The 19,746-nt window shown below is 46.4% G+C and overlaps 3 protein-coding genes across 4 annotated transcripts; 1 reads left to right on the top strand and 2 right to left on the bottom strand.

Moving 5' to 3' along the window:
- Positions 1-256: 256 nt before the first annotated feature.
- Positions 257-6,694, bottom strand: PEX11B (peroxisomal biogenesis factor 11 beta). Of its 2 annotated transcripts, XM_036768962.1 has the most exons (4): positions 6,363-6,694; positions 5,281-5,396; positions 2,916-3,117; positions 257-1,508 (listed from the first exon to the last, which is right to left on the bottom strand). In XM_036768962.1, the coding sequence occupies exons 1-4, from the start codon at positions 6,416-6,418 to the stop codon at positions 1,103-1,105; spliced, it is 780 nt and encodes a 259-aa protein (XP_036624857.1). In that variant the 5' UTR covers positions 6,419-6,694; the 3' UTR covers positions 257-1,102. The 2 variants fall into 2 exon arrangements, with proteins under 2 accessions (XP_036624857.1, XP_036624856.1); XM_036768961.1 differs by lacking the exon at positions 6,363-6,694 and having other exon boundaries at positions 5,281-6,250.
- A 300-nt stretch (positions 6,695-6,994) lies between these two features.
- LOC118857196 (gonadotropin-releasing hormone II receptor-like) lies at positions 6,995-12,056 on the top strand. Its single transcript, XM_036767845.1, has 3 exons — positions 6,995-7,684; positions 10,870-11,080; positions 11,647-12,056. The coding sequence occupies exons 1-3, from the start codon at positions 7,076-7,078 to the stop codon at positions 12,054-12,056; spliced, it is 1,230 nt and encodes a 409-aa protein (XP_036623740.1). The 5' UTR covers positions 6,995-7,075.
- RBM8A (RNA binding motif protein 8A) lies at positions 10,417-14,218 on the bottom strand. Its single transcript, XM_036767844.1, has 6 exons — positions 13,923-14,218; positions 13,668-13,727; positions 13,503-13,580; positions 13,192-13,328; positions 12,730-12,866; positions 10,417-12,612 (listed from the first exon to the last, which is right to left on the bottom strand). Exons 1-6 carry the CDS (start codon positions 13,987-13,989, stop codon positions 12,567-12,569), a joined length of 525 nt encoding a protein of 174 aa, XP_036623739.1. The 5' UTR covers positions 13,990-14,218; the 3' UTR covers positions 10,417-12,566.
- Between the last annotated feature and the right edge of the window lie 5,528 nt (positions 14,219-19,746).

The raw sequence follows: 19,746 nt of genomic DNA, 5'->3' as shown, positions 1-19,746 counted from the left end.
AGATTAATAAACTTGGAGTGTCTTAATAGCCAGGCATGACTCTAAAGGGGGAAGAGTTCTCACATGTGGCTTGTGGAATCAGTCTCATCATTTGATAGTCATGTCAGCTGAGATCCTGGATGACAGGGGTCATAGCTTCCCAACGTTCCTTTTATCTCCAGTACTGAGTCTAGCACCCTGAGCCCAACGCCACAGCCTGCAAGGCTAGAGCAGAGGCCAAAAATGGCTAGACTACAGAAGTGACTAAACCAAAGGCCAACGAACAAGACTCATCTTTAATCTGCTGCCCTCTGAGTTGGCCAGCCATCAGGGGCTTTGGCCAAAGCTATTTACAATTTCATTGTACAGTATTTACAATAGGATGCTGAACACAGACAGTGTCACAGAGAAGGAGCAGGCCTGGGAGGAAGGCAAGAAACAGATGCTGTCAGCAGGAATACAGGAGTGCAGACGGAAAGGGCCAAGTCAAGGGAAAGGCGGGAGGTGAGATGAGAGGAGAAAACCCAAATGGCTATGGAAAGGAAAACATGGCACTGAAGCAAAAGTTGCCAAGATGAGAGACTGTTGGGCCATTCTCCACCATAAGACCAAAGACTCTCCATCTGCCTGATCATCCTCTGCACTGAGAGGGGAAGAGCTAAGGCATGATGGATCAAAATCCTGGGCCTCCCTTCTTCTCTCGAGGGAATGTAGCTAATAACTAAATAACTAGGATGGAAAACAAGGAGGAACTTAAAGAGTCTCAGATACAAATCTGAGAGAAACTAGGAAAAAAAGTAAAATAGCCATACGATTTTGGAATGGGGGTTTTTCTTTCTTTCTCATTGGGGGAATAGGATTTTTGTTGATAGAAAAAAAATAAAATTTACTTTAAAAATAGTAAGAAGAGATTGAAGAGACAAAGAATCATCGCAATAAGAGAGAAAGAGAATTACCCCATTGAATCCAAGGGCCACCCTTTTCCCTCTAATCACTCTTCATCTGTAATTCTCCAAACTTGAGTTTTAACCAAAAGGAAAGTCAGGGTGACAATGGAACAGAAAGAACCTGCCACCTCTCCCCATTCCCAGCTCGGACTCTCTTCTAATCTAGAATTTTGGTTTCAGGGCTTGAGTCGGAGCCAAGGACAGAGTAAGGTAAGGATAGATAGGATGGATGACACCAGACCACAGAGCCCCACAACTCCAGGGCCACAACGCCATAGGCCCAGCTTGTCCAGTGGGATGAAGAGGTCACAAGTATTTCTGACCACATCTAGCAGGAGGGGAGGATGGCCTCGTAGAACCCGGGCCAGGAGAAGGACTCGAAGCCGAAGCTGCAATGCCAGATGGGGCAGACTCCCTCCTGAGGCGTTGATCCCCGCTGCACCCCCAGCTTCATCACCTCCTGGGATCCCTCCTGCTGACCCCTTCGGCCGACGGCCACAAGCTGAAGACTCCTGTTCCATCAGTAGTCGTATCTCATAGGCATCACGGCTCAAATTCATGATGAGGGAAAATAAGTAATACCTGGGACAGAGGCACAGGGTAGAAAAAATCAGTAAGATGGAGGGAAACCTGAGCTCCGTGCCCCAGGGATCAGTTAGTAAGCTTCTCTCTTAACTTGCTAAGAAAATCATATCAGATCACCCCCAAGCATATGCCTTTATCCCATTCTGGAATATCTTCTTACTTTTTCAGTACTAATTCAAGTTCTTCTCCACCTTCAAAACCTTGCTCAAAAATTTAGCGACCTTTCCAGACTAACCTCAGCAAGCTGGGCTCTCTGTTATACTCAGGACATTCAGTTCAGACTGCATTAGTATGCACCTTTTTTCCCCTACAAAAAGGAACCTCACTTGTTTCTAGTGTACATTTAGTTTCCCTAGCTACAGGAGATTCTAAGCTCCTGTCTAATATAGGCTCCCTGATGGAAAAGACTCATTCCCCAAATCCTGGGGGCCTACAAAAGTGCTTGGCACACAGCAGGTGCTTAACAGATATTGATGTGACTGAATCTAAATCCTTGACTCCAAGGACTTCATCATTTTTCTACCTAGCACCCAGTACAGTGCTCTAGGTGTGGTGGGCACTCAAAAATAGTGATGCTTACTGGTACTTCCAGAGAGCAGCCACCCACACATCCACAGTCATGTCTACATTGACAAATGACTAGAAGTTTGAGATGAGAGGAGGAATAAGGTGAAAGGCAGACATATGGAAACAAAAGAGACCAGAGATTAGGGGACAGAGACAGTAGGAATGAAAGGAAAGGCAAAGGAAGGTATCACAACCAGGCTCCGCTGCCCCCAATTTCTGACTGGATCTGGAATTTCATCAGTTTAGAAAGCTTCCAGCAAAGATCTGCATCTTCTCTACACCTTCTAGTCTTAGGGAGCTGCCTGAGTACTGAGTTAATTCAGGGGACCAAGGTCACACTGCCAACATGTCAGAGACAACACTTGTACCCAAGTTTTTCTGACTCAAAGATCACCTCAAGGTGCCACAAAACCTAATGTCTCATGTTCCATAAATTCTCGGCATCTTTTAACAGTAACTATAGATATGTCATGTGGTACCTTTAAGATAGAAAAGGACTTTTCTTATCTTATTTCAACCTCATAAAAAAATCCTTTCAAGTGGACAATAATATTATTGTCCCTGTTTTTATAGATGGGGAAGCTGTGGTCCAAAGTGATCAGATGACTTGTGTACAGCTGTAGTCAGTAGCAGTCAGAGCAGAATTTGAATCCAAGTCTTCAGACTCAGAGTCCAGGGCCACACATCCCCTTGCCCCCATTTAGCACACACAGGCAGATTAGAATCCAGGGGAATAAAGATATTGGTTTGGGGTGGCCAGTTCTCACCAAAGGCTCATTTCCCATCTTACAGGGTCCTCAAAGTGGGATGAAGTCCAAAGGCAGAGAGGTCTCTAACCTGAATGAACGCTGGGCCCACTTCTCCTGGTCCACAAGGGGTGCCAACCCAGCCTTTCCAGCCCACAAGACATTGTCACAGGCGAAGTACAAGGCTCGATTAAGATGGCTGACAGTGATGCAGAACCGAAGGACGACATCTGAGAGATGCACAGCCCGTTTGGCTGACTCAAGGGCATCTGCTGAGTTACCCAGGCGAAGAACTGGATGGGAAAAGGGTAAGGGGACAGGTGAGACAGGAGAGCACATGCAGCAAATGAGGAGAGAGTCGAATAAGACAGCCACGGGCAGACCAAACAAGACTGAGGACAGAGTGTGCCGGTGAGTAAGCAACAGAACAAAAGCAAGAAGCAAGCTGGGAGTTGAAGCAGACAAATTTTGTTTCTTCATCTTTGAAAACTTCAAACTCTAATGACACTTTCTCCATTTCCCTTTGGTTCACAGTTTCAAACACAGATGCCCCCTCCTTTCAGTCCCCTACTTGTACTTTGCCTTCCTGCCGCCTCAACTGTGAAAACAAGAATGAGGGGGTGAAGCTATGCCTGGAAGAGCATTCTTAATTAAACAAAGGAGAATGGTGATCATAAAAGATAAAATAGGTCATTTCAATTACGTAAAACTGAAAAGCTTTTGCATGAACAATACTGTTAGAAGTAGAAGAGAAGCTGTTGACTAGAATAAAAAGATCTTTACAGCAAAGATCTGATAAAAGTAACATACAGAAGATAAATAGGGAATTGATATAAACATATAAGAACAAGAACTATTACCCAATAGATAAGTGGTTAAAGGATATGACAAGGCAGTTATCAAAAGAAATTGAAGTTATCAACAAGAATATAAGTATTTCAAATCTCTAGTAAGAGAAATGCTAATTAAAAATACAAAGTTACCTCACAATCATCAGACTGGCAAAGATGACAAAAGACAAAAATAGTAAATGTTTCAGGGTTTGTGGAAAGACAGGCACACAAATCTACTGTTGGTGGAGCTCTGGATTGATCTATGTTAGAAAACAATTTGGTATTATAGTAGAAACGTCACTAAATGTCACTAAAAGTGACTAAAAGTCACTAAAGTGTATTGGTAATTAAGGTAGGCCTTTTTTTTTAAATTTTTCTCTTTTAGAAATGTTAAAGTAATCAAATGCCTTTGATTAAGTCTTACTAGGTGCTAAACCCCAGGCTCACACCCTTTTGTTGATTAGGCATGAATCCTTTGGGCCCTGACATGAGTATGTTAAGATCCAAGGTTGGCCTTTGACTTTTAGGGCTCTCAGTCACTGGAAGAGTGGTACGGGACTCTGAGCAGCCATTTTTTAAGAGTCCCCTACACTCCCCTTCCACTTATAAACTTGTAAGGTATTGATGCTTGATTTGATGATTTGAATCAGACAACATCTGTCTGTTGATATTTGTAATTTATTTGTATTTGCTCTGAAGTTCAGGGTGCTGGCTTTTCCTCCTGAACTAAGTGAATGATATTTGTATGTTGGATTAAAGTGAGATTGTTAACCCCTTAAAGTTACTTGCCTTAGTAAAGCAGATCAAAAGAACCTATGTTAGTGGCCTTCTGTGTGCTGGCTGTTGTTGGTTTTACACAGTCCCAGTAACTGCTAGCAGATTGTTGCTACAAAAGTCACACTTTAATCCAGTGATACCATGACTAGACATACATCCCAAAGAGGTCAAAGACACAGGGAAAGATTCCCTATATACAAAAATATTTATAATACCACTTTTTTTGTAGCAGCAAAGAAATGGAAGGGAATGGGCCCTGCTGATGGGAGAACAGCTGAACAAATTGTGATGTATGAATGTAATGAAATATTACTGTGCCTTAAGAAACACCAAATACAAAGAATTCAGAGAAACTTGGGGAGATTCCCATAAATTGAAATAGTGTGACATAAACAGAGCCTGGTGAACAATTGACGTGATGACCACATTATTGTAAAGGTAAACAACAATTAATAACTTTAAAACTCTAATCAATGCAGTGACCAATCTTGACTCACATGAGGCATGCCTGCTGCTCCCTTATCCTCTCTTATCCTGAGAGAGATGGGGCCTATGTTTGCAGAATAAAGCATGCATGGTCAGACACGGATAATATGTTGATTTGCTTTGCTTAACTGTACTTAGTTACAAGGAAAGACTAAGGAGATAATGAAAAAATCACTGAGAAGCGGCAGAGATGTTTAAAAGAAGAAAAGAGTTACCAATTAAACATTTGTTTTAAAAGATTTTTGGTAAAAAATACAGGGGGGGAGAATAGCTGGAGGGAGGGACTAAGAAAGGAAGTCAGAAGGAATTAGAGAATACTTGACCCTCATCTATTCAGAGAAGAAGAAAAGAGTCACTTACGCTTTCGTCCAAGGCTCAGATGGCCCTCCAACTGCCGTATTTGCTTCTGAAGCTCAGGACTTGCCCCATGTTTCTGCAGTGCATGACCAAGGAGGGAGCAGGCATACTGGGCAGCCCTATGGGAAGGAGGAGAGAGGGGTAGGGGTGGGGGGAGGGTGGTGTGGAAGTCAGACGAAAACACCTCCTTACCCAACAGAACCTTGCTTAAGACTTGCATACCCCTAATCCAAGGCAACTTCCCTTCCGTACAAACCCACCTCCAGGTTCCCCATCCTGCCCTTGTGAGCGGCAGAGAAGGGACGGTATGATGGGGCAGGGGAACCAGGAAAGGTCATAGGGACAGGGAGGGTGAGGAAGGGGTTGGAGGGCAAAGAGAAGCTATCTGCTGGGGGGAGGGGGAAGATAAAGAAAGGAAAAAGGGAATGAACACTGGAAAGAAGGGGTGGGGGGTCGCCGCTGAGCATCCAGGTAGACACGGAGGGATGGAGGGGTGTGCTGGGGGCACGGGCTAAGGTGGCTCCTCGGAGGGCTCCAGGGCTCCTCCGCCTGGGGTCTCGCCAGTCTGGGGGCCGGAATCTGGGCGCAGAGCCGGGGCCCAGGGCACGACCTGGGGCACCTCCCCCTCGGCCCGCGCCCTAAAGCCGTTCGGCGCTCCGGGGCAGAGTCCACACACCACGCCAGCCTGGCGGGCGAGCCAACTCCGTTCTTCTTCCCCCGCCCCCAACGCCGCCTGGGCCAAGTGGGCACGAGCCCCTCGGAGGCCCAGCGACGAACAGCGGGACCGGTGGCGAGTTCCGAGTCCGAGTCCGTCTCACACACACACTCGACGAGCAGGGTCCTCTCGGGAGCCTGGTCGTCTGGATCTCCGCCCCTCCCCGTCCTAACCCCAACCCATGCCTCAGTTTCCCCATCTGTCCTGCGGGCGGAAACGAAGCATGCCCCCACGACTCGCCCCGAGCACTCGCGGAGGCGGTCGGTCACTCCCGGCCTCCGTACCCGGGGCTGACCCTTTCTGACCCCCGTAGCCCGGGCTGACGGCAAAGGTGTGTGTCCCCGCTCGCGCCCCCTGATCCCGGCTGCACCTGCACAGGCGCTCCCGGGCCTGGCTCTGGGCGCTGAAGCGGACCCAGCCGTCCATTCCAGCGGCACCGACGTCCACTAACCGGCTCAGAGGCCCAGTCCTGCCCAGCCGGGCCCCGTCTCCTTTCCCCTCCCCACGCCCACCTCCGCAGAGCCCGACGGCACCGCGCGAGGGACAAACTGGGGAGCCAAGCAAAGTGCGCGGTGGCCCCGCCCCTCGGAGTCCAGGCCGGGCGGGGGCCAGCCCGGGCCCGGCATCTCCGCCGGCGCTTCGGCTTCCCCCAGAGGCTCGTGCGCGGCGGGAGTCTCAGCCACCTTCACCGATTTTCCCGCGCTCCAGGGACGGGAGCGAGTCCCAAAGCAGTCCTGGAGCTCCCTGGGCAGCCGCGGCCTTTAAAAGTACTTGCCCGAGGAGGGAGGAGGCGTGACCGGCTGGAGGCGGGGCCTGAGGAGGCGGGGAGGGGGCGGGGCCGACAGGAGGCTGGAGTGCTGAGCAGCAGCCGCAGTGACCTCCAGCTGCGGAGCGGGCGCCGGACAGCTGAGCACCGGGGAAGGGGCACGAGAGAGAGCCCCTCGGCCAGTCGGGTCTGGGCACGGAGCAAGAGGGCCTGGGAAGCCCCCTGCGGGTTGGACAAGTGGATGGGACTCTGAGTTCTGGACTACGGGGCGGAGCTGGCAGCCCCCGGGGCAAAGATGGGGAGGATCCCTGAGGCTGATGACGGATGCGGTGCGAGATCACGATGACCGGCACCAGCCCCTGGCCTGGCGGGGGAAGGGGTGGGCTGCCCGAGCTGGCCACTTCCCCCCTGCAGCTATGTCCACCGGCAATGACACAGCCTGGGGCTCTTCAGCTGGAGAGGAAGCCTGGGCGGGGGCGGGGGTCGAGGTGGAGGAGTCAGCGCTTCCCACCTTCTCAACCGCCGCCAAGGTCCGGGTAGGAGTGACCGCTGCCCTGTTCCTGTCGTCGGCTGCAGGGAATCTGGCTGTGCTGTGGTCAGTGACGCGGCCAAGATCCAGTAGACTCCGCCCCTCCCCTGTCCGCCGACTTTTTGGCCACTTGGCCGCTGCAGACTTGCTGGTCACTTTCGTGGTCATGCCGCTGGATGCTGCGTGGAATGCCACCGTCCAGTGGCTCGCTGGAGATGTTGCTTGCCGGACACTCATGTTCCTGAAACTGCTGGCCATGTACGCGGCTGCTTTTCTGCCTGTGGTCATTGGACTTGACCGCCAGGCTGCTGTGCTCCATCCTCTTGGACCCCGAGGGGGTGGGCGAAAGCTGCTGGGAACGGCCTGGGGGCTTAGTTTTCTGCTTGCCCTGCCCCAGGTGAGTGATCGTGAGCCTGAGGCGTCAAGGTATTATCCTACCGGGGGAACTCCAGAAAAAGATGTCTTTTATATCTTCTTTGCCCTTCAAGTTCATTTACATACAATTTGCATAAAATTGAATGCAGAGTAGCTCCACCCATCCCTCCATGGTCTATCTGCTTCATCCCGCTAGTGGTTTTTCTGTTAGGCTTCTCTCTTACTTTCCAGTGGGTCCCCCAAACTTCATTTTTCTCTCCTCTCAGTTTTCCTCCAACCCCACGGTAAACGAGGAGAGGCTATTGTAGCTGGAAATAAGAAAGGGAAGTGAAGGAATGAAGGAGATTGAAATCATGGTATGCAAATTTATGGTGTATGACAGAACCTGAATGCTTCAGGCTGTTGTGATGTTCAAATCTTAAATCAACCCGGGAGTTTTAAAAGGTTAGGGAGGAAAAAAAAAACAACGGAAAACAAAAGTACGATTTTTACCAAAACAAACAAAACCCTAGGCACCTCGGTGGTGGAGCAGCTTCAATTTGTGGATAGACTAGAAAAATGTTAGGATTCTTCATTTTGGAAGGAGTCTAAGGAAAAAAATGCTCATTTACATGTACTGCACTCTAAGGATATAAAAACATCTCGAGTCTCACAACAGCACTGTAAGTTCGGTTGTGCATTCGATGTTTAATAATAAATGTTTATTGAATGAATATTCCCATTTTACAAGAGGGAAACCAAGGCTCAGAAATAATAAGTGATTTCCCCTAGTTCACCCAACCAATAAATGAAAAACCTGAATTAGAATCTAAGTTTTCTGACTCTAAGCTAGTGCTATTTTTACTGCAATAAAGGGATTTAGATCTACAGAATCATTAAAAGTGACTAATTTCCACAATACGGAAACTGGGTGGCACCACTTAGAGCTAGAGAGGATATATGGGAATACTGAAAGCAATCCTAATTATGGTTTTAAGATAAACAGATATTTTACCCAATGAGTGGTCAACATTCCATCCTTAAGTGTAAAGAAACCCTACCACAGAGGGAGGAGGTACACTAATTTTTTTTCTTCTTTTATATAAAGACAAAATTAGTTATGTACCATATAGCAATACCAACAAATTAGTAATGGTGATTTTTGCGGGTAGAAGTGGGAGAGATATTTTCCAAAGGGGGATGTGTTGTCAGTTCCAAGGTAACTGAGATAAATGTTAGTTTTTTGCTATAACTTTTTAATAGATGCAATTTTTTTTGTAATAAAATTTGACATTTTAAAAATGTGTTGGTGTTTTAGAGTTTAATATAAGATGTCTAAAGTTATTAAATTGATTAGACTGCTTATTAAGTTTCCAGGTGCCAGAGACATTTAGAAGAGGAGGTTTCGGCAAAAGGGATTATGAATGTATTGAAAGATTTCTTCCAACTTGCTGGGACTTTTACTTCTGGGCCTGAATTGCTTCCTCTATAAAATGGAAGGGCTTGGGTTAGATAGGCTCTAAGTCCTTTACTGCTGTAGGGTTATATTAATCTTTTGTTACTCAAAGAAAAGAATAAGACCGGGATAATTGTGGTAAATGTAAGTGCTATGGATTGCTTGGACCATTGATCTACTATTAAAACATGGAGAAGGGTTAGATTCCAGGTCGAGTCCATTCAGTTTTGCACCAAATACTGACTTTTCCACTTACCCATCAGCAGAAGGAGCTAGTATAGTTTGTAAACTGTGGGCTTTCAGTTTCAGTTTATAGAATGATTAGCTCCCAGGTCGTTTATTTGGCTCCATTGCCTTCTTCCTCCCCAAAATGTCCTTTTTCAAGGTTATTTCTGAGCATTAGAAGGCAGCATAAGAAAACAGTGAATACCCAGGAAAAAATAATCCATTTTATTTACAGAGGGTTTTTTTTTTTGCATCATGTAATTTGATCCCTAGAATTGTTCTTGTAACAGCCCAGCTTTTGCTTGATCAGTTGCTGGTCTCTGAGTCAGCCCTTGGTTTTCCCAGCTCTGCCATTGAGACTATGGGCAAGTTAACTGTTATTGTGTTACTTACCTCACAAGAGTTGCTTTGAGGGAAGTGATTTGGTGGTAAAAAAAAAAAAAAAGGCTGACATATATCAATTAACAATGAATTTGCATCCCTCAAAACCCTATGAGCTATATAGTACAGATATTATTCTCATTTTGTATTCAACGATCTGAGAGGTTCTGACCTGTCCAAAGGTTTACTTGGGCAGGGAGGGGAAAGGGAAGGAAATAAGCATTTACATACGGTCTGCTATGTGCCAGGCACTTTACAAATATTCTCATTTCATCCTCCCACATCAACCCTGCAGGGTAGATGCTATTATCCCCATTTTACATCCGAGGAAACTGCCCAGGGTCACACAGCCAATTATGTGTCTGAGACTGGGTTACTATTTGCTTACGTTTGGGTACTAACTTGTAGAAAACAGAAACCGAAACTCACATCTTCAGATTCCTGGTCCAGTGTCTCATACCTACTTTACATCTTGCTGTTTCCCTATCCCAATCAGCTCAGAGTGGATCAAAGTTCCAAGCAACTGGTAACACTTCAGCTATAGACAATGACTCCCATTTCTGTGAGATTTCCCCCCCTCTCTGCTGAAACTCTGCCTCCAAACATGACTTACCTATTCATTTAGATGCCAGGGTATTTTTGCTTCCATTGCTGGAGTGAAAGCTAACAGCCCTGCAGTCTCCAAACAAACAATATGCAAATAGACCAACACAGAATTTTAAAAAAATGTCAATTTTTATTAATACTTTCAGTAGTTTACAATACACAAGATTTACTCAAAGAACATCTTGAACAGACACAGCTTAAGTGGGTTTCTGAACAGCACCCTTTATACAGCATTTCATTCAAACAGAATTTATCTTGTCCACACACAGCAAGTAGTAGCACCGTGAGTTATTGGCTAGATGGCTAAAAGAAAAAACATCCTCACATGGTCAAGTTTTGCTACAATAGCATTCAGCTAAATTTGTGGACACACAAACCTTTAAATGGATGCTTATGCTTCAGCTTGTTTTTTTTTTGTGGTTGGCATCATGGATATACTACTGCCCTACCCAATATTGCTATACCAACCTCCCTATATGCAGGGGTAAGGGGATGGTAGTGGGGAATATTATGACATAAGAAGGTGGAAGTCTTTTGTTTTATACTCCACCCCACTCCAGCTGTTCCTGTTTCATACTGTCCGCCGTGCTGGCCCAGTCCCCTTCATTCAGTGTGTCACCAAAGGAAGCTTCAAGGCCCGATGGCAAGAAATCGCCTATAACCTCTTCACCTTCTGCGGGCTCTTCCTGATACCTCTGACAGCCATGGCAGTCTGCTATGGCCGAATTGTATTCAGTGTATCCAGACACCGAACAGGGAAAGGGGAGCGTGGTGAGACTCCAATCCTTAGATCCTGATGCTCATTTCCCAATCCACAGCTTCAGTCCCAATTTTCACATGAAAGTCTCCTAGTCTTTAGCCCATAGTGAGACCCTAATCACAACAGTACTCAACTCCAGCCCACTGATATGGGGGAAATCAGTTAAGAATCCAAACAGTCCTAATGGTATCTGGTTATTCTTTAAAACCCAGGTCCACAGGGTTTTAGCAGGTGGTGGTATGTGTCACCCACCACCTCCCTTGGCCATGGGTAAGGATTAGAATGGGTGGGGGTGGAGGGAAGGAGTGGGACTGGTTAATTTTATATTCTACAGCAGTACCCCATACTCTGGCCTGAAGTCCTTTCCCCAGCATGTCTCACCTCCCTAAGCCCCATTTGAAAAGATGATTCATACCCTCAATGAGGTGTTTGTGCATGTGTACAAGAATAATATAGTATTCATATGTGAGCTTCAAAAAGAACTGCAATATCCATCTTCCTCTTTCCATCAGCTTGCCTTCATGCCCACCTAGTGCCTAGAAAGGGAACTGACAATTATTCATCTCTGACTCCCCAGCCCCTGTTGGTCAGTTCGCTCTTCGTCGTTCCTTTGACAATCGCCCCCGTGTTCGGCTTCGGGCCCTTCGACTATCCCTACTTGTCCTGCTGACCTTCGTTATCTGTTGGACACCCTACTACCTGCTGGGTCTGTGGTACTGGTTCTCTCCCAGCATGCTAAGCAATGTCCCTCCCAGTCTCAGCCACATTCTGTTCCTTTTTGGCCTCCTCAATGCTCCCTTGGACCCCTTACTCTATGGGGCCTTTACCCTTGGTTGCAGAAAAGGGCACCAGGAACTCGGCTCAGATTCTTCCCGGGGGAGGGGCTCTTGGAGAGTCCCTCAACAAGTGGTTCAGGCACCTAGGCAGCTGGAAGCTAGCACAGAGGATAGTGGGAAGACAGGAAAAATGGAGGAAACATCTCTGTAACTCTTGCTGAGATCCTCAATTCTAGCCCCAGGCCTGCAACCACAGATAAAGAGTAACTATTTTTTCAGAATCCCTACCTTGTTCCTGTAGCCATTCCCATTCCTCACCACCTACCCCAGGCAAAGGAGAAGATTCTTCTTCCAACTCTAGTAAGGGAAAGAATAAGAACGTTCTAGACTTCAGTAATTCAATACTTAGGAAAATATCCTTGATATTTCCCTTAGTGTTATAGTACATTTCACTCCTTTAGCTGGAAGAATGGGTTTTCACCTCTTAAACAGTCAGAAAAAGCCTGGGTCACCTCCCTGGCTTTTTACCTGATAGGTTTGATTCTCTCACATGTAGAAAAGAAAACTAAACTGTTTATTCACAATGCAAAAAAAAAAAAAAAAGAACACTTAAGGAGGTGGGAGATTAAGTCAGAGTCCCATCCCAGCCCCTTTCCTCCAAGGCTGGATGGAAGCAAACTGATCCTGGAGAGAGAATAGGAGAATAGCATTTGAGCAGCTGTCAGCGCCGTCTCCGGTCTGGACTCCTGCTCCGTCTTCGGCCACCTCTACAAAGGGAAGGAAGAAGGACAGTCTGTAAGGGTGACTAGATCATGAACCAAATATTGTGCTAGTTTTCTCCTTTGTATACACCCCATTCACAACCACTTGCTCTTCTCTCTCACCTCCTTTTGCCTTTGGGTGGACCACGAACAAAACACCAATCCACGCTAATCGGTTGTCCCATCATATCCTGGCCATTGAGTCCCTCCATGGCCGCTTGAGCCTCCTTGTAAGTTTCGTATTCCACTAACGTATAGCCCTTGGGGAAAAGACAAAAAAAAAGACATCAGACAGTCCCTATCCATACAAAGCGTGGTAATAAATCCCTCTTGTTCTTACTTATCAAACCTAAACTTGGATTAAACACCACAAGCATCAAGCCCTGTAAGTTTTTGTTAAATGAATGTGCAGCATGAACCTACCGCTCACACTGTGTTGCTGTTGTCTGTTACAACGTCTGTCTTTGCTGTGTCTAACTAAATTAACTTTCAGTCTTACTTCAATCCCAATTTGCCCCTCATTCCCCACACGTAGACCCTCAGGCTCTGGCTGCCCACCTCGATCCCGGCCCAGGCTTGGCTTACTTTGAGGTATCCTGTGCGCCGGTCCAGGTTTAGGTGGATGTTCTTGATTTCCCCATACTCTGCGAACTTGTCGTGTATGTCTTCTTCGGTGGCCTCCTCATGGACCCCGGTCACAAAGAGGATCCAACCCTCCACAGCTAGGGAGTCGGAGCACAGAAAAGGCCAGTGTCAGACGCAAGGATCCCGCCTGCAGAGGCTCTGGGGAGAAGGGCCCACGCCCGCTCCCAGCTCGCACCCACCGCCACCTCCCCTCCCTCTCTCGGCACCCCCCCACCCCGCCCCGGCTCATCTCCCCGCCTGTCGCCACTCACAGCGCTGCGGCCCGGGTTCATCTCCATCCTGCTCCACGCTGTCATAATCCTCTCGCATTCGGGCCCGGGACCCCTCCTCTGTAAGGTACGGGTGTCAGCAAACAACAGCGACCCTTCCCGCAGCCCGACGGCAGCCCCCCTCGCCCTCCTCCGCCCCGGTCTCACCTGAGCCGAAGCCGCGCCCCTTGCGCTTCTTGGCCTTCTCCTTCAGCTTATGAATGCTCTCTGGAGGAAGGGGAGAGCAGATGAGGGGGACGGCTCGGGGTCCCACCTGGGGAGGGGGGCCCGGGGCCTCCCATCCCTAGGCCCGGCCCGACCCCCCCCACCGCCCCGCTCTGCGGGAGGCGGAAGAGCCACCTCCCGCCCCCTCCCCTTTCCGAGTCCCGGGCCCTCTGGCCCCCCAGCCCACCCACTCCGTACCGTCCCCATCCTCGTCCATGGCGAAATCTTCGCCTCCGGCCTCATGAAGGTCCAGCACGTCTGCCATCTTGTACGGTTCACGGGCTCCTCGGAGCGGCTCTGCAGCAAGGCACGGTGGGAAACAATGGCGGGGGACAGAAACGCCTCACGAGGTGTTGTTGACTGCTTGGGTAGCCAATCAGGCGACTCCACTCTAAGGCTCTCTCTTCTCTTTGGCTGTGAGGCCGTTCGAGCAGCTCCAGCGAGTTCTGGGCCCGAGGCGTGTGAGAGGCGGCATTTGGAGGCTCTCTGGGTAGGAGGTGGGGAGAGTAGATCACGTGACCGGGGCGGGGCTAAGCCTGGACCCGGCCTGCGCCTTGCTAGCGTACAGATCCCTCCCCTCCCAGCTCCCCGCCCCATTCAGGCCGGGCCGCGGATCCCGGACAGCCGAGTTTTGCTCCGTTCCGCCGCTTCCGGAACCGGCGGCTTCCTTCGACTTCCAGCGATTCTTCGCTCTGTGGCCTTTTCCTTTCTTCTCTCCTCCGAAGCAGGGGCGGGAGAGGGCGCCATCTTCATTTCGGAGCCCACTTACCCTGCCAAGCCTTGCGAGCCCGGCTGGCCAGCGAGTGACCAAATTTGGACACAGGGCAGTGGTGGGCCCCGCTCGGCGCATTGGCGGGAGGCCTGAGGGGGCTGGATGGCCCTGGGCCAGCGTGATTAGCGTGAACCTCTGGGCAGCGTTCCCCCCTCCCCCCTGCTTCCCTGCTCCCCCCCCCCGTCCCCGTGCTTGTAAAATAAACAGAAGCAGGGCCGAAGTAACTTTGTTGTAGGAGATTCTTAGCCTCACCTGGTCTAGACTAGATTAGAATTGCCTCATATGCGGCCCTCATAAAGGGTTAGGTGTTGTTGTTAAGCCAGTTACTTTTTAGGGAGTCCAGGACTGGCGTTTTCTTCGCTTTTACGCCGCTGTGATTCTTCCAAAGTCCTTCTCCCAAGCCCGGAACTTCATCCCCTTCCCTCCTAAGCTTATGATCTCACGTCCCCGTGTGAAGTGCACTCACTCCCTTACTCTAGGTTTGTTTTCACCTAATCTCGCCTTTCAGGATTAATCCCCCTACCGCATCTCATATCTCAAGCCTCTCCTAATCATTGTCAACAAACTTACTCAAGTCTCCTTTATCCAAAAACCCTTTCCTAGTACGACCACATTCAAGTTTTATATGTCTTTCTAACATCGAAAAAGACAAATCTAGAGGCTGCCTCTACTTTCTTACCATGGACTATCAAGGTCTGGAGATGCCCGTTTGGCAGATCAGGAAACTGAAACTTGACTGTTGGAGATGCTCACCCCCATCATACTACTGAAATAGCTCTTCCTGTGATCACTGATGAGAGCCTTACGGATTTCTGTTCTCAACTTTGACCCTTCTTTAGCATCTGATGCTTGATACTCTTCCTGCCTCTCTGTGATACGACTCTCATGTTCCTACCTCTTTAACCTTCTCTTTTCCTGGGTCCACATCCTTCACCATGAATACCATAGGCCTTCATTCCCTCTTGAATAGGTTGCCTTTCTACATTCTTTAAGGAATTTCTTCTACTCCCATGACTTCAATGATCAAATCCATGCAGATGACTCCCAGACTATTTCCAGCCTCTCTGCTAAATCTCCAATCCTGTTTTTCTAAGTTCTTAGTTGATATCTCCATTCGGTTGACCCACTATAGTTCAAACTTAGTATGTCCAAAGTTGAACTCATCTCTTTACATCTCAAACCTAGCTCTTCTCTCTTATTTCTTTTTTAAAAAAATATTTTATTTTTTCTCAATTACACATAAAGATAATTTTTAACATTCATTTTTAAAAATTTTGAGTTCCAAATTCTCTCTCTCCCCCCCTCCCTGAAACAGTAGGCAGTTTAATACAGGTTATACATATGCAATCATGCACAACATCCCCATATTAGTCAGGTTGTGAAAGACACGGACCAAAAAGAAAATCCACAAAAAAGTGAAAAATAGTATGCTTTGATATGCAGTCTCCCATTATTTCTTTCTCTGGAGGTTGACGGCATTTTTCATCATAAGTCCTTTGTGATTGTCTTCGGTCATTGTATCGCTGAAAATAAGTCGTTTACACTTGATCATTGTAAAATATTGCTGTTATTGTGTACAATGTTTCTGTGCACTTCACTTTGCATCACTTCATGTAAATCTTTCCAGGTTTTTCTGAAATCAGCCTGCTCTTCATTTTGTACATCACAACAGTATTTCATCACAAATAGCACAACTTGTTCAGCCATTCCTAAATTAACGGGAATCCCCTCAATTTTCAATTCTTTGCCACCACAAAAAAGATGGGGCATAGGCTCTGGGAATCCCCTTGAACTCTCCTCAAATCTTCAGCACTTGATCTGGCTTTTCATGCCCAAATCTGTTGTCCTTAACCTAGCCTAGCCCTCCATTGTCTGTTAAGGAGGCAGCCTTCTCAAAACCAAGCCTTAAACCCAACTCACTCTGGAGCTCATAGATTGGACAATAGGTAAAGACCTTATCCTGAAAGGACCAAGGTCTCCTAATGCATCCTGGGCCACCTCCAGTCATCCTGGTGAATATCGGGCCACTGGACCCAGGTGGATCTGGAGGAGAATGTGAGGCTGGTGACCTTGCACAGCCCTCCCTCACTCAAATCGAAGTCAACTGCAAGTCATGTCATCATTTCCTTCATGTCATGGTCCTCTTCTCGAACGAAGGACAAACACACAAGCTCAGTCCAATATGGCTCAGATTGTTCTGGCCTGCTTGTCAATACAAGCATCACGGATGCTCAGATTCCTTAAGAGTCTAGCCAATGGTGAGATTTCTTAAGTCTGGCCAATATGGTGGATCTTTAATAAACTTTGTTTTTCTCTTTGGCTGAAGGAAGGCTTGGGTCCAATTCACTGGGGAAGAACTCTGCATGTCAGTATTTTGGGGTCCAGAGCACCCCTAAACCTCAACAAAAAAGATCTGCTATAAATATTTTTGTACAAATAGGTCCTTCCTCTCCACCCTGCTTTTTAAAATTTCTTTGGGATAGAGACCTAGTAATGGTATTGCTGAATCAAAGGGTATGCAGTTTTATAGCTCTTTTGGCATAGTTCCAAATTGCTCGGATCAGTTCACAACTCCATCAACACCATGTTAGTGTCCCAGTTTTTCCACCTCCTCTCCAACATTTATTATTTTCCTTTTCTTTCATATTAACCAATCTGCTAAATGTGAGGTGGTACCTCAGTTGTTTTAATTTGCAATTTTCTAACCAATAATGATTTGTCATTTTTTTCACATCACTAGATAGCTTTGATTTCTTGGTCTGAAAACTACAGTTCATATCCTTTGACTATCAACTGGGTAATAACTTGTATTCTTATAAATTTGGATCAGTTCTCTATATATTTTGAGAAATTAGGTCTTTATCAGAGACACTTGCTGTAAAAATTGTTTCCCAGCTTTCTGCTTTCCTTCTATCGTGGTTGCATTGGTTTTGAGTAAAACCTTTATAATATAATCAAAATTATCCATTTTACATTTTACAATGCTTTCTTTTTGTTTATGCATAAATTCTTCCCTTCTCTATACATCTGACAGGTAAACTATTCCTTGCTCTCCTAATTTGTTTATGGTATCACCCTTTATTTTATATCCTGAAACTTTGCTAAAGTTGCTAATTATTTCAACTAGTTTTTTAGTTGATTCTCTAAGTATACCACTATATCAGCTGCAGAGTGATAGTTTCGTTTCCTCATTGCCTATTCCAATCCTTTCATTTCTTTTTCTTCTCTTATTGCTATAGTAACATTACTAGTGCAATATTGAATATTAGTGGTAATAAATGACATCCTTGCTTCACCCCTAATCTTATTGAGAAGGCCTAATTTATCCCTATTACAGATAAAGGAATTTTCCATTTATTCCTATGCTCTCTAGTACCTTTAATAGAATGTTGTATTTTGTCAAAAGCTTTTGTAAGGGCAAGAAAAGTGGGACTTTTTGCTATTTTTTCTTTTGGAGTGCTACTTAGCACTAAACAATCAAAAATGCCTTTGAATGACTCTTGCCTTTGTTTGTAGGAAGGCCCACACCCTTTTGCTAATTAGGTCACTAGAGGTGCCTTCAGTGATGCCAAGCCCTAGAGAGGCATGAAGCCCTCAGGCCCTGAAAAAGGTTACTCTAAGGTTAGCATTTTGCTTGGGGCTCAGTCACTGGAAGAGTGTCAACCAGAAGAGACTCTGGATAGCCAATTGGAGCCCCCCTCCTCCACGCCTTGAAAAACTCAGATGTTGGTACTTCTCTCTCTGATAACTATGTATATAATGTCTTGGATAGACAGATAGAAGCCTGTCTGTTGATTTGTGTTATTTTCCTCTGTTTATAATTTCTGCTTGTAATCTCTGTATTTGCTCTGGAGTTCAGGGTGTTGACTTTTTCCCCTTTTTGGGAGCCTGAGACCAATTCAGATTTTCTTTGAGGCTTCACAGGTAAGCATTTTGACACTGTTGTCCTCTTCTGAATTTTTGTTCTGATCTTCCTAATCACCATAGTAACATTCTATGGACAGGTTCTTTTTTTGTTGTTTATTGCTCATTTTTCCAGGCTATTTTGTGACTATTAAAGTTGGGCTCTGTCCCAAGCTTCTTGTGCTAGGGGCTGGAGTTTGGCCTGGCTTGCTGCACTGGCGCTTGGGGCCAGCTGGCCCTAACTCCACTGCCTACACTGAAATGTGCTCTCCTTTTACCCAAGTGAGACAGACCTTTCCTGCTGACCTTTTAGGTTGTCTTGATCTGGAAAATTGCTTCACCCTGTCTTTTTGTTGGTTCTGCTGCTCCAGAATTTGTTTTGAGGCATTGTTTTGTAGTTGTTTGGAAGTGAATTTGGGAAAATTCAGGTGAGTTCCCGAGCCTTATTCTGCCATCCTGGTTCTGTCCTCTTCTTTCTTTCTTTTGAAATCACTACCATACTCCCACAGTTACCCAAGCTGATAACCTGGGAGTCATCTGAATTTTCCCTTTTCATCATCCTACACATCCAATAATGTTTAAAAGTCTTGTCATTTTAACTCTATGATAGCTCTTACAAACCTCCCTGCCCCTCACTTCCTACAGCTTCTTTCATTTGGGCCCTCATCTTGCCCCACTCGGACTACTGTAATAGCTCCTAACTGATCTTTCTTGTTTCCTGCCTATTCAGCTCTCTAGTCTAACCTTCACATAACTGCCAGAGTTTTAATGCAGTTATCATGACTCAAGTAAAAAATCTTCAATGTCCCTTCATTGCCTACTGAATAAACATAAAACTATTAATCCTGGCATTTGTCTTCCCACAATTTGGCTCCAACACACCTTTCTACTCTTGTACTGTTCCTCCTAAGGGACTCTGTGTACCAAAATAGAGGAGTCTTCATTGACTTTTCACATACTATCCTCCATACCTAGAATGGCCTTTGCTCTGTTCATCTTTATACACTAAAGTCCCTTGCTTAACTATCCAACTTGTGGAAAATATTATACTATTTTATATCATTTCTTATTTCAACCAGACCCAGAGCCTGAATTAATGAGTAACTGGATGAAGATCCAGGACCTGGGCTTCTTTGTTCTCTCTAAGTTTGCTCAGGAAATACCCTTACCTCTGTCAACAAGGCCAGATTAGACTGACCTAAGGACATTACCCTAACCCCAAGAGAGATTACCTTGCTTAATATTCTACAGGTATATACTATGTTACGGAATGTAATGAGACACAGAGATGCTGGGCTGTAGTTTCAACTGACCTTTGTCAACATCCTTTACAACTCTATTCAATTA

This window comes from Trichosurus vulpecula, chromosome 7, assembly GCF_011100635.1.
Source record: "Trichosurus vulpecula isolate mTriVul1 chromosome 7, mTriVul1.pri, whole genome shotgun sequence".
In the NCBI taxonomy this organism is placed as follows: Eukaryota; Metazoa; Chordata; class Mammalia; order Diprotodontia; family Phalangeridae; genus Trichosurus; species Trichosurus vulpecula.
Note: the sequence above shows the minus strand (reverse complement) of the source record. Positions and strands in the feature narration are given on the sequence as shown.

Coding starts and splice junctions, on each gene's coding strand:
- PEX11B (XM_036768961.1), bottom strand. CDS start 5,497: ATGCAAGTCTTAAGCAAGGTTCTGTTGGGTAAGGAGGTGTTTTCGTCT. Junction 3,118..5,280: donor TCTGAGCCTTGGACGAAAGC/GTAAGTGACTCT, acceptor TTTCCCATCCAG/TTCTTCGCCTGGGTAACTCA. Junction 1,509..2,915: donor TGGGCCCAGCGTTCATTCAG/GTTAGAGACCTC, acceptor CCTCTGTCCCAG/GTATTACTTATTTTCCCTCA.
- LOC118857196 (XM_036767845.1), top strand. CDS start 7,076: ATGACGGATGCGGTGCGAGATCACGATGACCGGCACCAGCCCCTGGCC. Junction 7,685..10,869: donor TTCTGCTTGCCCTGCCCCAG/GTGAGTGATCGT, acceptor ACCCCACTCCAG/CTGTTCCTGTTTCATACTGT. Junction 11,081..11,646: donor AACAGGGAAAGGGGAGCGTG/GTGAGACTCCAA, acceptor CTGACTCCCCAG/CCCCTGTTGGTCAGTTCGCT.
- RBM8A (XM_036767844.1), bottom strand. CDS start 13,989: ATGGCAGACGTGCTGGACCTTCATGAGGCCGGAGGCGAAGATTTCGCC. Junction 13,728..13,922: donor CATGGACGAGGATGGGGACG/GTACGGAGTGGG, acceptor CCCTTCCTCCAG/AGAGCATTCATAAGCTGAAG. Junction 13,329..13,502: donor TGAACCCGGGCCGCAGCGCT/GTGAGTGGCGAC, acceptor CCGACTCCCTAG/CTGTGGAGGGTTGGATCCTC.